General features: G+C 42.4%; 1 protein-coding gene and 1 long non-coding RNA gene across 2 annotated transcripts in view; one reads left to right on the top strand and one right to left on the bottom strand.

Moving 5' to 3' along the window:
* The window catches only part of LOC133011022 (uncharacterized), a 17848-nt gene extending 12076 nt beyond the window's left edge, over positions 1-5772 (bottom strand). Inside the window, exon 1 of the long non-coding RNA XR_009680711.1 lies at positions 5704-5772. This is a non-coding gene — a long non-coding RNA (uncharacterized LOC133011022). The remainder of the gene's footprint in view (positions 1-5703) is intronic.
* On the top strand, positions 4707-15212 carry LOC133011019 (nuclear receptor subfamily 2 group F member 6-like). Its single transcript, XM_061078696.1, has 6 exons — positions 4707-5764; positions 5918-6532; positions 7543-7637; positions 11163-11497; positions 11827-12073; positions 12687-15212. The coding sequence occupies exons 2-6, from the start codon at positions 6264-6266 to the stop codon at positions 12959-12961; spliced, it is 1221 nt and encodes a 406-aa protein (XP_060934679.1). The 5' UTR covers positions 4707-5764; positions 5918-6263; the 3' UTR covers positions 12962-15212.
* Positions 15213-15291: the final 79 nt, after the last annotated feature.

Below are 15291 nucleotides of genomic sequence, written 5' to 3'. Positions count from 1 at the left end.
AAAGGGCAGCGGGGCTAATGAGGAAGGAGCAGCGAGTCATGTGCTCTCGCTTGTTCACGCAGAGTTACTCCTCAGAGTTAAAGTTTAACCCCGGTTCTCAAATTCCTCTACACTTTAGCTAATGCAGTTAACACACTGCCAGACTAATATACAGTCCACCACTTACACAGAATTGATTCAATCCTCTCAAACTAGGGTCAAATTTCCGGGAATGCTCCAAATAAAAAAAAAAGAGGACTTTGGAGGATTTTGTAGCAGGTTAGCAGGAAGGACGAGTTTTCATTGAATACACAGTTTACTTTAAATATCATCTGACACAAGCCTACGTAATCTCCTCGGTTGAAGAGATTAAAGAACGAGAGACCTAAAGCTCTGTTGAACAGGTGATCACAACGCAGCAGCTCTGGCAGCCTTCGGGATTTCAACTGGTTCAGGCCCTCATGAAAGTTAAGTGTCAGATATGATGCACTGTACATTTTTCCTGAAAGTTCCCAGAGCGGCTGAGAACTCTAATGCCCGAGTTAGTTGTCTGAGTCAGTTGCTCCAGATTAAATTAACTCTGGAACACGATTACAACATCTTCCAGAACTATTTCTGGCAGCCCGCTTTTAAAATGGATGTGTTGATGATATAGAATAGAATTTAAGACAATACACGAGAGCCTCTATCAGTAAGGGCCGACGCTGATGAGCTGTTTAAAAAACGTAAAATTTAAATGTGAATTAACCAGGGCTGTATGTGCAGGTCTGTGTGTGTGTACAGTGTGTGTGCATTGTTCAGGTGAGTACACTGAATGTGAATCTGCTTCACTCTGCGCTCACTGCTGAGAAAATGCACCGACTCCGTCACAGTTGACTTCACGTTGAGAGCAGCTGCATTCCTGACCTGCAGTTCAAAGAGCAACACACACACACACACACACACACACACACACACACACACACACACACACACACACACACACACACACACACACACACACACACACACACACACACACACACACACACACACTCACACTCACACTCACACTCACCTAGTATGTAAGGCACATGCATTTTTGCAGAAGGGCACATGCATGTTCTTCCAAAAAAAGACACACACAATTCAAAAACTCAACACAACAGTCAGACACGAATGTGACTGTGACTCTGTTCTTTCAAACACTGCAGCTACTGCAGGGCTGCAAACATGAACAGTCCTGTTCTGACTTCACACTGCAAACCTGCAGAAAAGTCCTGCAACAGAAACATGTGGAGACAGAAAGGTCAGTGATCTGACCTCGGAGAAATGTGGTTGTCCTCTCACTGCCTGTTTCAACTGATCACACTTGATTATTTCACGAGTCGTCACTGTCACAATGTTCACTGACATTATTCCACGTGTCTCTGAGCTTTAGAATCTTGTTTTTCTATTTAATGTGACAAAGTTTAATGTTTACAAACCCTAACCCTCGAGATTAAATTAACTCTGGAACACGATTTCAACACCGAACTTTACACAGTGTGCTTGTTAAACAACAACAACATTTCGAAATAACATAACTAACTTCATTTTCTTCCAATTATTCCCTTAATTGTCTCAAACAACAAAATAAAATCCAACCATCTGCAGAGGAAAACGATAAGCATCGTAATTACATGTCACATTTTTTACTATATACGTAACTATTTCATAGCTTCATATGTATTCTTAATATTTTGGATCGTGACTTTAAGATAACGCTAAATACTTTGAGATGTGTATCAGCCTAAAACACAACAGCCTCAGTGGCAGTTTGGCTACGAGACAGGTGTCTCCAGGACTCATGGTTTAGAATGTTGGTCGTTATGTTCCGTAAAATCACTTGATCTCTAGATTTTTATATATTGAAGATGTATATATGGCAATGATTTATTCAACACTCAAGTTAACTGAGCAGCACATATTTGATTTTGTTACACTATATCATATACTCAGTAGCAAACATGTCTTGAGATCAACAAGTTTTTTCGAAATGTCCCCATGAAAACAATGGTGAACATTTTCCCTCTGTACATGTACCTGTAATATATGCATTACAAATACATATATATTCAATACATACATATATTGTATTGTTTTATTTCCCTAAGATACTGTTGATTGTTCTCATTTTTCAAAACTTGTTGTTGTTACCGTTTCATGAGAAAATATCAAACGCTACTCCACATGGTCGGACCGCTGCAAGCCCTCATAGACAGAGGCTTAAAGGAAAGCACTAATTCAACTTGCAGCAGCTTAGCTTGGCCCCTGATAACCTCTTAACCAAACAAAAGGCCTATCCATGCACAATGAGTCTCGCTGTGACGGATGTGGGCTAAAGTTGCCTTATGCGCAAATTGAAGAGGCTGAATTAACCTCAGTGAAGAAAAAAAATCCTTTCCTCTCCTGCCAAACGTTTTTTTTTATGTAACTCTATGCTCCTTTGACATCTGGGCACGTTTTAAAAGAGATATCATATTCCTTTGAAGGTCCAGGGGACACAATGTTTTGTCATTTGGGAGGAATTCCTGTAAAACCATGTGATGAGCAAACACTCTTGGGACATAGAGCTTCTTTTAAGCAGCCATGTTTGTAAGCAGCAGTGAATACCTTCTCTGTGGGTTTCTTCCCCTCCTGCGTTTGGAGGCTGTTATTGGAAACCTTGGTTGCCGGCTCTGATTGTTTATTTTCTCCTCCCTGTTTTTGTGAAGACCTTCACATGACAGAGCTGTTGGTGTGACAGACAAAGCAGGCCAGAGATTCCACAGGAGCACCGCCTACTGCCAAGGCGATGGATGAGTTACACACACAAATCATAATTGGGTTTGTGAAACAGAGAGAGTAAATATACAGTTACACAATGCTTTTGTTGTTATCATGAATAATGCACAGTCTAAGTTAAAGGGGCTGTTCTTCCAGTTTTAAGGCCAGTTTACTCATTAGCACTACGTCAACACACCAAATTACATTTATCAATATACGATATAGGTTTTTCACCCAGATTCTACTTTTAACAAATCAATGAGAAAATATGAATTAACATATATGAACATATCTGCCAAACGCTCCTTGAAAATGTAATTAATTTTTGAATTTGTTCTTGTGGACAAAATCTCGACATTGTCTTAAAACATGGCAAAGAACATGCAGTTGTTGTTTTTTAATCCGATGTTTCTACTTAATTGAAAGAAACATGATATAACAATACAGCCCGGCCAGCCCATTCCCCAGATCCAGGTCACTGACCCCAGCAAATCATCCCTGCAAAACATCTTTGAGGTTCATTAAGAGTGAGTACCAAGATTCCTCCACTCTACGAACCAAATTATAAATTGTCCAGACACATCAGGACCCAAACTTGAAAAGAAAGTAAAAGTTAGTGGTGACTGTGTTCCAGGATCATAAACACTTCCAGAGCGAATGAGAGGAACATTCTCATCTTATTAACATTTCATCTAAATCATCATCATCTGTTTTCAGGGCTTTAAGGGATTTTGCTGTTAAACCAACTGGAAACACACAAACTGGACTCGGGAAGCAAAGTGCGGTGTCACTTTGTTTTTTCAACCCTGTCCACGTGCAGAAGTGAGAACAAGTGACAAAAAGGGAACTTCCTATCAATGGACTATTGTCAGCACTATTTACAGACCATGTAATTCTACGTAGGCACCAGCCTCGGTGACTCCCCCCGCGACCCTCAGTGGGGAAGTGGTATAGATAACGGATGGTTGTAGTTCTAGGGATATAAATCACACTGACCTAGAATCAGTTTATGACTAATTAAATATGTTAAGATAAGATCTGGTTACATGAAGGTAACTAAATCATTTGGTTATTGTTGGGGAGCTATTATGGTTACTCTTGATAAAGAACTCGTTACTAGCATGTCTCTAATCAGAGGCCTCCTACATAAAAGTGTGAGCTGCAATCTCCACATCAATACTTTCTGCCTCACTACATTTAGGGCACAGTTTCTACATAGTCTCTGAACTCTGGCGTTTTGGAAATAAATCATGGAACACCGAATTGTCCAATATACATAAGTAATAAGGCAGGTTTTAAAGATCTGAGCAAAAAGTCAGGATATCTTTACCTCTGCTTCACTGATTTTACTCGTTCTATACAAAACCATGTTTCTTACAAGTCAGACTGCTTTATAGACACTGTACTAAATTGCCTTGCTTATTAGAAATATGACCAGTAGCATCCAGGACCCCGCGGCCCCCCAGGATCTCTGGCATCTTTCACACTGACCTGTGAGTGTGTGCAGCAGGTGTGAAAAGGAGCCGGTGGCCGTATCATATAACCTTTTGACAAGTTGCTCAACAACAGCGGGCCCTCCTTGTTATTATTGGGTCAACAAAGTCGGAGGAAGTCTCAAGGATTAGAGTGGAGTGGAGAACATGAGTGCGAGTGCCATGCGCTCGCTGTATGTTGACCAGAGGATCCCCCCCCCCCAACCCCTCTTTGTCTCTCGGCAGTGTTGAGGTTAACTACCCCTTGCTCCCGGGCAGGCCTGAGGTCAGGGGGAGAACGGGAGAACAGGCAGCCAGTGTGTGTGTGTGTGTGTGTGTGTGTGTGTGTGTGGCTGCAGCCCACTCTGTGCTCTTTGACTCCTCTGGCCTTATAAGGCATCCAGTGTCATGGCAACGGCAGGGCTTGAATAGCAGTGTCAAATCCCTCAGCACACAGACACAGCTCACTCTCTGGAAAGGAGGGAGCGAGGCAGAGACACGCAGAGAGAGAGAGAGCGAGTGAGCAGGGATCGAGAGGAGCAGGAGAGGAGGCTATCGTCTGGCTCGCACTAAAAGGTCTGTGACCGGGTTTTTCCTGCGCTTGTTTGCCTAATTTATTCCTGCGGGGGCCAGCAGAAAGAAAGGCGGAGAGGAAGAAAAAAAAGGACAGACGGAATAGTAAAGAGTGCAACAGAACACCGTGACTCGCTGACAGGGAATGCAGAAAGGTTCTGGCCTCTGGTTGTTACTGCCGGATGGACAAGCACCGACAAAACGAGAGAAGAGAGGAGCCTATGACTGAGGAGATTGTTGAACTCGGCTTTTGTTTTGGCTTGTTGTTTTTTCTGTGACATCTGAGCCTCTGACACCACAAACTCTGGAGAGTTGGAGGAGCCACAAGAAAACGTCATTTCACCGCAGACAACAGAAGAGCACGAAGTCCTTTCACCAACTCCGTTGCTGCAGAAACCACATTTTCGAGGGCTAAAAAAAAATGAGGGTATTGTCTTTCTCACCACGCTTCTAATTTGAATATCAAGAGGTGGGATCATTGTCTGCATATGGTTCATTTCAGGGCACAGATGTGTTTCTGAGCCAAACTACTATTTGTGTATAAAAGCTTAAGTTCGTTTACTCTCAGAAAACCAAAGACAAGGACATAATCCAATTCCAAGACTTTTTTCTTTTTCGCATAAAATTTCCAAAGTAGAACAAGGTCTTATTTCTTCCTTCTCATCGCTATCACTTCAATTACAGCCTCGACAAGTCAAGAGTGCGTCTGGACTAGAACTGCCTCAGATCGTCAGATAGCACCTCTGCACGGCAGGAACTGGTTGGACTAGTTTAAAAGTTGGAAGAGAGGGCAGGGCAGTTTAACCCTGCCTGAAGGAGACCTGTGTTATTTCACTCCTACTTGCTTGTCCTTTTGGGAGAAAGTCATGCGCTGAGAGAGAGAGAGGCTGACCTTCTTTTTGTTTTTGGAGACCGACTCTTGTTTTCTCCCTCGCCCCTATGCTTTTGGATAGGTGAGTTTTTTTTAAACTTCTTCCTGGGGGGGAGATAGAGAGAGAGAAAGTGAGAGGGAGAAGGAGGGAGTAATTTATTGTTTCCTGTGAAAAGAGCAAGGCTGCGCCCTTTTCTCCTGCATGAACTCTGAACCACTAAATGTGTGTCTGAAGTTTTCTCAGACCTTGGGAGCCATTGATCGGAGGTCAGGGCAGAGAACAGAGGGGTGAAAGACAAGAGCGGAGCGAGCAAGGGGATTAAAGAAGAGAGAGAGAGAAAACAGCACTGGGAAGGACCTCCAGGTCAGTCTCAGCAGACGGCGGAGGAGCGTGAGGTCAACACGGAGGAGCCGGGACAACTTTTCATCACATTTTGGACAAAACCTGCCGTGAATTACAAACCTGGAGCCACGGTCTTCAAGTGTGGAAGCAATTTTTAGACTTTGAGGGTAACTAAGAGCTGGGGGCACAGGGCGGGTCTGTGAATGATCCATTCACAGGACTGCACGTCTCAGAAAATATGGCCATGGTGAGCGGGGGATGGGGCAACCCCAATGGGGACACTAATGGACTGGGGGAGAAGGCTTACCTGAAGAGGGAGGAAGAGGACGGATCGCCCCAGGCCGGCAGCAGCGACGTGGACGTGGGGGACGAGGACAAGGCGTGCGTGGTGGACTGTGTGGTGTGTGGGGACAAGTCCAGTGGGAAGCACTACGGCGTGTTCACCTGCGAGGGCTGCAAGAGCTTCTTCAAGAGGAGCATCAGGCGGAGCCTTAACTACTCCTGCAGGTAGGCGCTGCTGGGAGATTGAAGTTGATGTTAAAATTAGTTTTTTACATGAATGTTTAATGTTGACTTAGACAAGGCACATTGAATAAATCAAAATCATCTTTTTGGATCTGAAACTGAAACTAAATAGTTTGAGTTGCGTTTCATTATATTAATAATACCCTGCAATGTAGTTTTAAGAAGTGTAAATTCATATAGTTGACAACAATGATAACTTATCCTGTGGACACACATAAGTGGATGCTACCATATAAACAGAAAATGGATAATATATGATACTTAAGTAAAAGACATATTTAATAACATAAAATATGTCTTCATAGATGAAGTTGCTTAAAAAATACTGCAGACGAAGACATTTAAGTGTGTCGTAAATAATTAAGTGTGTTTATGAGAAAGTTAACATCTAAACAAGCCATTACACGGGCATTCAAATTCACAAAAGAAACAGCCGATGATTTGTTCCAACCTTGGACATGTCTCACAAACAGCGAGAGGAAAGAAAAAAAAAATGAAAGAAGCGAAAGCCCTGAGAGTCAGTCATGTGAGGATGGATTGCATCAGAAGGTCAACATTCCCATTACTCTTCACCACAGGAACACAATGTCACAACTCTGCTCTCACACATGGAGCCTTCAGCCGCTGTGTACAGTTATTTTCTTCCACATAATAGGCCTCTGTCTGAATGGAAGGTGTCTTTGTGGAGGTTTTGTCGCATCCAGGGCTGAAGGAAAAAGGGCTCTCTTGTTGCCAGACCTCGTCCTGCTGTAAATGGCAACGCGAGGGCGTGTGTGGCTGATGATTTACAAAGGTCACAGCCTTGATAGCTTTTCAGCTCGCACAGTTCACTCATCACAGGGGTCAGCGTGAAGGGGAGGGCGACAGACTTTCATGTTGGAAATAATTTAAAGCTCTATGACTGGTTTCCAAATTACTATCATGAAATATTACAGATTGTTAAAAGGTTTTTTTGGGGCTCTAACGTTTTATCTTTTGTTTCCTATGGCCAGGTCGAATCGAGAATGCCAGATCGACCAGCATCACCGGAACCAGTGCCAGTACTGTCGACTGAAGAAATGTTTCCGAGTTGGGATGCGAAAAGAAGGTATCAGATCTCTGTCATCCATGTTCACAGCAGACTAACACTGTGTTTCTCAGGATTAGCTAACACACAAATCAAGCAGTGAATCATGTCGTATTAGTCTCCGAGGTTAAGGTTGGGTTCCCACCTTCAGCATTGATTTAATATTCTTCACCTAAAGTGGCAATAATCAATACTTTGATCCTAACTATTGGTTAGATTAATACAGGGTTTGGCAATCAAATATGTTTCATCAATAGCAATAGGACAGAAGTCCAATATAATACTTATACATTGTGTAAGCACAGTGAGGAGGTAACACATAATTGATCTCTGCTCATAAAAACAAGATTTAAAACACAACTTTCACTCAGGAGCAAAACTCTATCTTTAAACTAAGAAATAATAATGTCACATGTACCGCAGTAATTATTGATATCCACGAATATTTGAGATTTTGGTCTATATAGCAATTCTGGCTATTTTTTCATAAAAAGAATGGGACTGTTTGTTATGGTTTCATGCACAACTTCACTGCTATGGTTTCCTCCCATCACTCACCAGTACAGTTTCCTCCTGTAGCAGGGAGCTGCTTAACAAACCAGTGTTGTGTGAAAACCCACTGTGGTCAACCAGCTCAGCACCAACACACAGGACATGTCCCTAAATAATGAACACAAAGCTTTAACATCCATTTCTACACACTCATACTTCTGTGTGTGTACTTACATCCCTGTGACAGGAGGAGGCAGCGTTCCTTGAAACGAGCTAAGCTAGCCATTAGCTGTTAGCCACTTAGCTGTTAGACATTAGCTGTTAGCCAGTAGCTGTTAGCCATTTAGCTGTTAGCCACTTAGCTGTTAGCCACAAAGTAAACAAACCGTACTCCGCGTTGTCACCTGTAGGAGCATGCGCAGGTGCAACTTCCGGTAAAAAAAGAGAGGCAGGAAGAAAGATGGAGGACGGAGGTGAGAGATAATGGCGCCATGTTTACTTTTCTTATTGAAATAAATGTTAGTTGGTGAAACTCGGCCAACAGCTGACGTCCATATAGTCTTTTCTTTAAAAAAACTTTATCAGCAGTGTTATGTGGAAACAGGACAAACCACTTCAGTACAAGTTCAAACTAAAGACATTACAGCGAAACATGAGTCATACATGAAACAGGAGAAAACCCTAAAAATTTACTTAATGATATAAACAATATATATTCATTAAACAAGCATACAATTATAATAATAAGATAAGGTGGCTATTAGTCCCACAATGGGGAAATTTGCGGTATCACAGCAGCAGGAGTCTAATATAAGGTAATGGAAAAAATATGAATGGAATAAAAACTGATATAATTAGTATAAAAACAAGTTAGATACATGCAGTGTGAGTTTTGTTACATTACAACCCACATTAAAAGAACTAGGAATGAACTCTTATAAGATTGTAACAAGTAGTCAAATATCACCAGTTATTATTATGTGTCCACACTCACCCCACACAGACACACACACACACACCCAACACAGACACAGACACAGACACACACACACACACACACACACACACACACACACACACACACACACACACACACACACACACACACACACACACACACACACACACACACACACACAGACAGACAGACACACTCACCCCACACAGACACACACAACCCCAAACACACACAGAAACCTTCTTCTTTGAGAGAAACAGCCGCTGACATTTGCCACTGATCCAGGCACAATATTTATACTGTCAACCAAAGCATGTTTTCACGCTGGTGCTCGACTCCCTGCAGCTGTTGTGCTTCAGGGAGGAGGGGCCAACTGGAGGCGTCCATGTTGGATTCTATAGAAAAACTGAACAGAACTGCTGCAAGCTGGTTCAAACCATAGACTGTAGGTTCAAACCCACTGGTCTGATGCCATAAGTTGATAATTAAGTTGATAAGATAATTAATTACAGCTTCTTATGTTCTCCAGCAGGGTTGATTAAGAACCATGAATGGCCTGGTGTTATTATTTTCCTTTCAATTAACAACCCAAGTCCTACTATTACATCACAAGTGTTTTAAGTTACTGCTGAGGTCTGTGAGAAGTCTGGTGACAGTGAAGTCTGTAATTGTGTCCGAGCTTAAGCCTTCTTGTATTTCAGTCTGTGTCAGTGGACACCTCAACCAATCCTATGCATAATGTGCTCTGAGGTCACGGCGTGCCAGCGGTTATATTGGGCCTGGTTATTAATGAACCATGCTGACGGTGGCCATGACGCAGGCGGCACTGTTTCCACATTACCTGGAAACGTCTGTTTCACCTTTGACCCTGTCAGAGAAGCCGCCACGTTGACAGCTTCAGACACTTTTTTTGGCACAAGACGGAGCACTCACCTTGGGATACTGGCATTAGATTTCAAACCACTAAGAATTACAATGGAATAAAGCTGTGTCATTATCAGTGTATTTAACTAATGATTGTTTATACGTCATTATAATCGGTGGTGAAAGTAAATGTATTTAATACCTGGAGCTATTGTAGGCTTGATGCTATCAAAGGTTGTCGTATATTATCACCGTTCAAAGAGCTGACAACATTTCACACAACACTAAGAATATTTATTTTAAAAGTGTAAATGATAAAGATAAAAACCCTTTTCAGTTATGTTACTTCAAAATTGTAAACCCATCCTCCAGAACTTTCAACAAACAACATTCAAATTGAGGCTTTCAGCTGTAATTTGTTTTGTCCTTGAATCAAAAGAGAGCCAGACGACACTCAGAGGAGACGAGGACATGTTGCTCAGAGAGCATGTGCCTCTTCTAAGGCTGCTTCTGCCACAAAATAATATGTGGTTCATATAAAACATTAAAATATATTAATTTGGTAAAAAAGATAGTTAGACATCTGGGTGTAATACAGCCTAAGGTAGACAAGCTTGTAATATAAGTGCCATAACTTATCGCAATTCATGAAATGATAATAAAAACGTTCAGACAAAATGCCTGGCAGGGAAACAAATCCTTGGTGGTGGTAGACATGCACCACATAAGAGCTATACAACCTCAGATCAAAAACATATTCAATAAATTGTACAGTATCAAATGTTACTGTGGTCGTACACAGGAGAACGAGAGGGTTTCCCATTTTGTATATTATATCACTGGAATCTAATAGCAAAACATGTTTATGATGTGTTTTTAAGTAGTAGTTGCTGGAGGTTAAGCTTCTATTAACTATCTATTCATATACAGTCTATGATCTATTACAATGCATTATAATCTTATGAACTAATCCTGTGTTGTTTTGAAAATATGCCTCTAAAAAAAAAGAAATACTTTTGAAAAATGTTGTATGATGTAGGTACAATTTCTCTCCATACTTCAGCACAGTATAAACTTTGGTACAGTATTTAAGTAACTGTGGTTAAATTTCACTCCTCGTCTCCTGCTTCAAAAACACATGGTTTTACTCTGAATGTTGGTTTGTAGAGAGTGAAGGAAAAATCTGATATTTTTCAGGCCCTTCACCAGATTCTCACTCTCTTGCTCTGCAGCTGTCCAGCGAGGTCGTATCCCTCCGTCTCACTCGGGGATCAGCCCCAACACCATGGCAGGTGGAGTCGGGGGTGCGGGGCCCGGTCACCTCGGGGCCGAGTATTTCAACGGGCAGCCGGTTTCAGATCTCATCTCCCAGCTCCTCCGGGCGGAGCCGTATCCCAGCAGCCGGTACGGGGGCCCCTACAGCCAGGCACAGATGCAGACGTCTGCGAGTGGGGCGTCCGTCATGGGCATCGACAGCATCTGTGAGCTGGCCGCCCGGCTCCTCTTCAGCACCATCGAGTGGGCCAGAAACATCCCATACTTCCCAGAGCTGCCAGTTTCAGAGCAGGTCAGAGGAGACATATGTTTGCTTTTCAGTGCGGGTTACATTTAAATTGCTAAATTTGCAGTTTAAACAACATAGCCAACAATTTTATGTCAAATCCTAGCTGTTTATTTCTCTAACGTCACACCCACAATTTTACAAAGTACAAAAATTTATAATGGCTGAACTGCTTCAGTTTCAGGGTCATGACATTGTTCACATGTCATGGTTTACTGGGTCACTTGAATCAAACATCAATAACCTTATCAGTAAAACTCGTTTCTGCTGTGAAAACAACTTTTCAGACCCTCAACTCTAAGTGAACCTTTCCTCACTTCCAACTGTTCCTACAGGTGGCGCTGCTGAGGCTGAGCTGGAGCGAGCTCTTCATCCTGAACGCGGCTCAGTCGGCTCTGCCCCTGCACATGGCTCCTCTGTTGGCCGCTGCTGGTTTCCACTCGTCCCCCATGTCTGCCGAGCGCGTGGTGTCCTTCATGGACCAGGTCAGGGTTTTCCAGGACCAGGTGGACAAGCTGAACCGGCTGCAGGTGGACTCAGCTGAGTACAGCTGCCTCAAAGCCATCGCACTGTTTTCTCCTGGTGGGTTTGGTAGATTTTCACAAGGTTATCCAAGTGATGAGAACAACAGTAACTGAATGTATTTACTGTAAACTATCTTTTATATATGGAGCCAAAACACAACTGTCTGTGTGTGGTATTAAACACGGTCAGTTTCTGGGCCAAGAAACTAAATCCCTGTGGTGGAGGAATTTTGATTTGACTCAGCATGACCTCTGACCTTATTGGTATGACCTCTGACCTGATAGACATAAGGTTAGGAAAAAGTAAAGCTTTTGCTGTTCTACCACGAGTCTCATGAAAATAAGACTCGTGGTATATGAATTCCACTTTCATGTCAGTTTAGGAAATATGATGCTCCAGCCAGTTACCTTAGTTCAGCATAAAGACCAGAAACAAGGAAATACAACCACCTACTAACTCTTAAGCACCCTAATAAAAACAACTTAAATGTGTGATTTTACAGTGACTACAGTGATTTATCTTTGTAACAGTATATGGAATTATCATGAAAATGTTCTAATAATAGCCCACAAAACAGAAAAGAAGACACGGATATAAGCTATAAACATGCAAAAGGTCAGAAGCAGAAAATATAAATGGTGACGATATCCTCTTTCTCTTTGCTGTACAGATGCTTGTGGTCTGACAGACCCGGCCCATGTGGAGTCCCTGCAGGAGAAGGCCCAGGTCGCCCTGACAGAGTATGAAAGGATGCAGTACCCCAACCAGCCTCAGAGATTCGGCCGGTTACTGCTGCGTCTCCCTGCTCTGCGCGCCGTGCCGGCCAACCTCATCTCTCAGCTCTTCTTCATGCGTCTGGTGGGCAAGACGCCCATCGAGACGCTGATCCGAGACATGCAGCTATCAGGGAGCTCCATCAGCTGGCCCTACGTCCCGGGACAGTAAACCCCCCGGTGGCACCAGAGTGAGATGGACTGAGATCAGATGGGAAGTTCCCAGAGATGACACACGAGTACAAAGTGAATGTTATGAACACAAACTAAGTGATGAGTTGTTCCTCACTTAAGCCTTGTACAGTTTGGTGGTAGTCGCACCCGAAAACAAAAATGTACATTTGTTTGACGCACTTGACAGTTTTGTCCTCCGATCTCTCTCGGTCTCACTCTGGATAGAGGAAAAACAGGGCTTTAAATAAAATGCAGACTCTAACATGAGGCCATGTGCCTATACTACCTCCTTCCACATCACCTCATATGTGACTCAGTTTGAACCCGGGCCCGAGTGTTTTCCCTCTGCTTTGTCTTTGAGTCCAAATGAAGCCATAGCGGTGCCACTTTCCACAGACATCGTTCAAGTTGTGTCATGTTTGATATGTGGATGAAATATCAGACGTTGTTACCAAATGTATTTGTGAAGACTGCAAAACGTCACCTTGCAAAGCGTTGAAACAAAGAAGAGGTTCTACTCTGTAAAGTACTGCCAGTGTGCCAGATGGGAAATGTTAAAGTATCGTACCAGAAGCTTAAAATGATTGTATCTTGAGGAAGATGATTGTACGCGACCAGGGTAGGGATGGGACGCTCATTACCAACGTTTGGAAGCTGTGTCGAGATTCCGAGACTCTTCTCCGAAATGTACTTTCCCCTCCTGCGGGAACAAACTGAGCCGAGCGCTAACGTTGTGGTCGCGATTCACGTTCATCATCACGAGCACAATTGGCTGGAAAGACATCACGTGAGAAGAGATGTGCAAACACAGACGTGATCCATGTTTTGCTATCCAGCAGAAGTGTCATCAAAATATCGTACAAATACGATCATTATCATACATCTGGCAACACTGAGTACTACCAGGAAATATTTTGTATGGTATATATTTAAAGGCATAGCAAAGCATTTTGTGGATAACATTTAGTTGCGTTCTTGCTGAGGGTCAGATACAAAGACTGACGCCAACCTCATGTCTGTACAGTAGCTATCTAGCTGATGCTAATAACTTCCAGCAACTCTAAAGCTTGCTAGCTAACATGTTATAAACAATTTTTTCCAATTGCACATAACCCTGCATACACTAGTCTAGATTTTACGCTTTTTGTTTTAGCAGCGATGCCGGCGGATATTTTGTCTATGACCAAAACGAGGCTATAGCTGCTTCCCTGTCTTTCCAGTCTTTATGCTAAGCTACGCTAAACAGCTGCTGGTTCCATCCTCATATTGACTCTGAGGGTGGAATCCATCTTCTCATCCTCAACAAGAAAGCAAACAACTTTATTTTCCCAAAGTGCGGAACTATGCCTTCGATGTAGAACACGATAACGTTGTTCCAGTAGAAAGATAAGTGGAGGTGAATATGCTCAGACACACCCTGGCTCCCTCAGTCACATCCCTGTCCAACATTATTACCTCATGTTTTATACATCAAAGATTGTATCGTGAACTGTTCATGTACTAATAATATAAAGGGATCAAATTATCATTATAGCAGAAACCACAGACAATAATATTCAAAAAACCTGTCTGTCCTTCAGACTTCAGCCAAAATATGTTTTGAGTGTTTTAAAAATGTAAAGTTTGATGTAAGAGGACACGTGAAGTTTATCGGATCATTTTACCGGGAGCGGCACTGAGTCAAATTACTCTCACGCTTTTCTGTTGAGTCTCTGCAGATGGGACATTGTGTCTTTTGCCTTTATAAGGGCAGAGGTACTTCATTTTGTCACATGTTTGATTCCCCTTTTCAGAAGCGTGTCCTGGTGCACAGCGGTCACTATCACATCGTCTCTACGCTTATGCAAGGTCCTTGCATGTTGCGTGTCGAGGTTTAAAGATTGCGTTGTTTGTTGGTACTGAGATAAAAGGTACGTTCATGGCTCGGTGTCACACGTGTTGGTCTTTCCACAATAATTGAGTGAAAGACAATTTTGGCTTTTAAAGTTTTGTATCACTTGTTCTTATATCATTTAAAAAAAAGAAGGTATCAATGACCACGATCCCTGAAGCCGCTCATCGTGCTCTCCCTGAATCACTCTGTGTTATTTGTTGGAATGTAAACTAGTGATTTGACTGTTTAGCTTTGCATTTAAAAGAAGTTTGTTTCTATGACCATGCCAAAACTTTTAAAAAAAAACTAATGCAAATGATGTTCATATAGCTGACTGGTTATTTTTGCATTTCTGGAAATAAAAGAATGCACATTCCTTCTGTGGACAACTTTGTGTTTAAGTGTAGAACACGAGCTGCGAGTATCAGAGATACTTTCCCACTTAGTTTAATATT

Source organism: Limanda limanda, chromosome 9 (genome assembly GCF_963576545.1).
Source record: "Limanda limanda chromosome 9, fLimLim1.1, whole genome shotgun sequence".
NCBI lineage: Eukaryota > Metazoa > Chordata > Actinopteri > Pleuronectiformes > Pleuronectidae > Limanda > Limanda limanda.
Note: the sequence above shows the minus strand (reverse complement) of the source record. Positions and strands in the feature narration are given on the sequence as shown.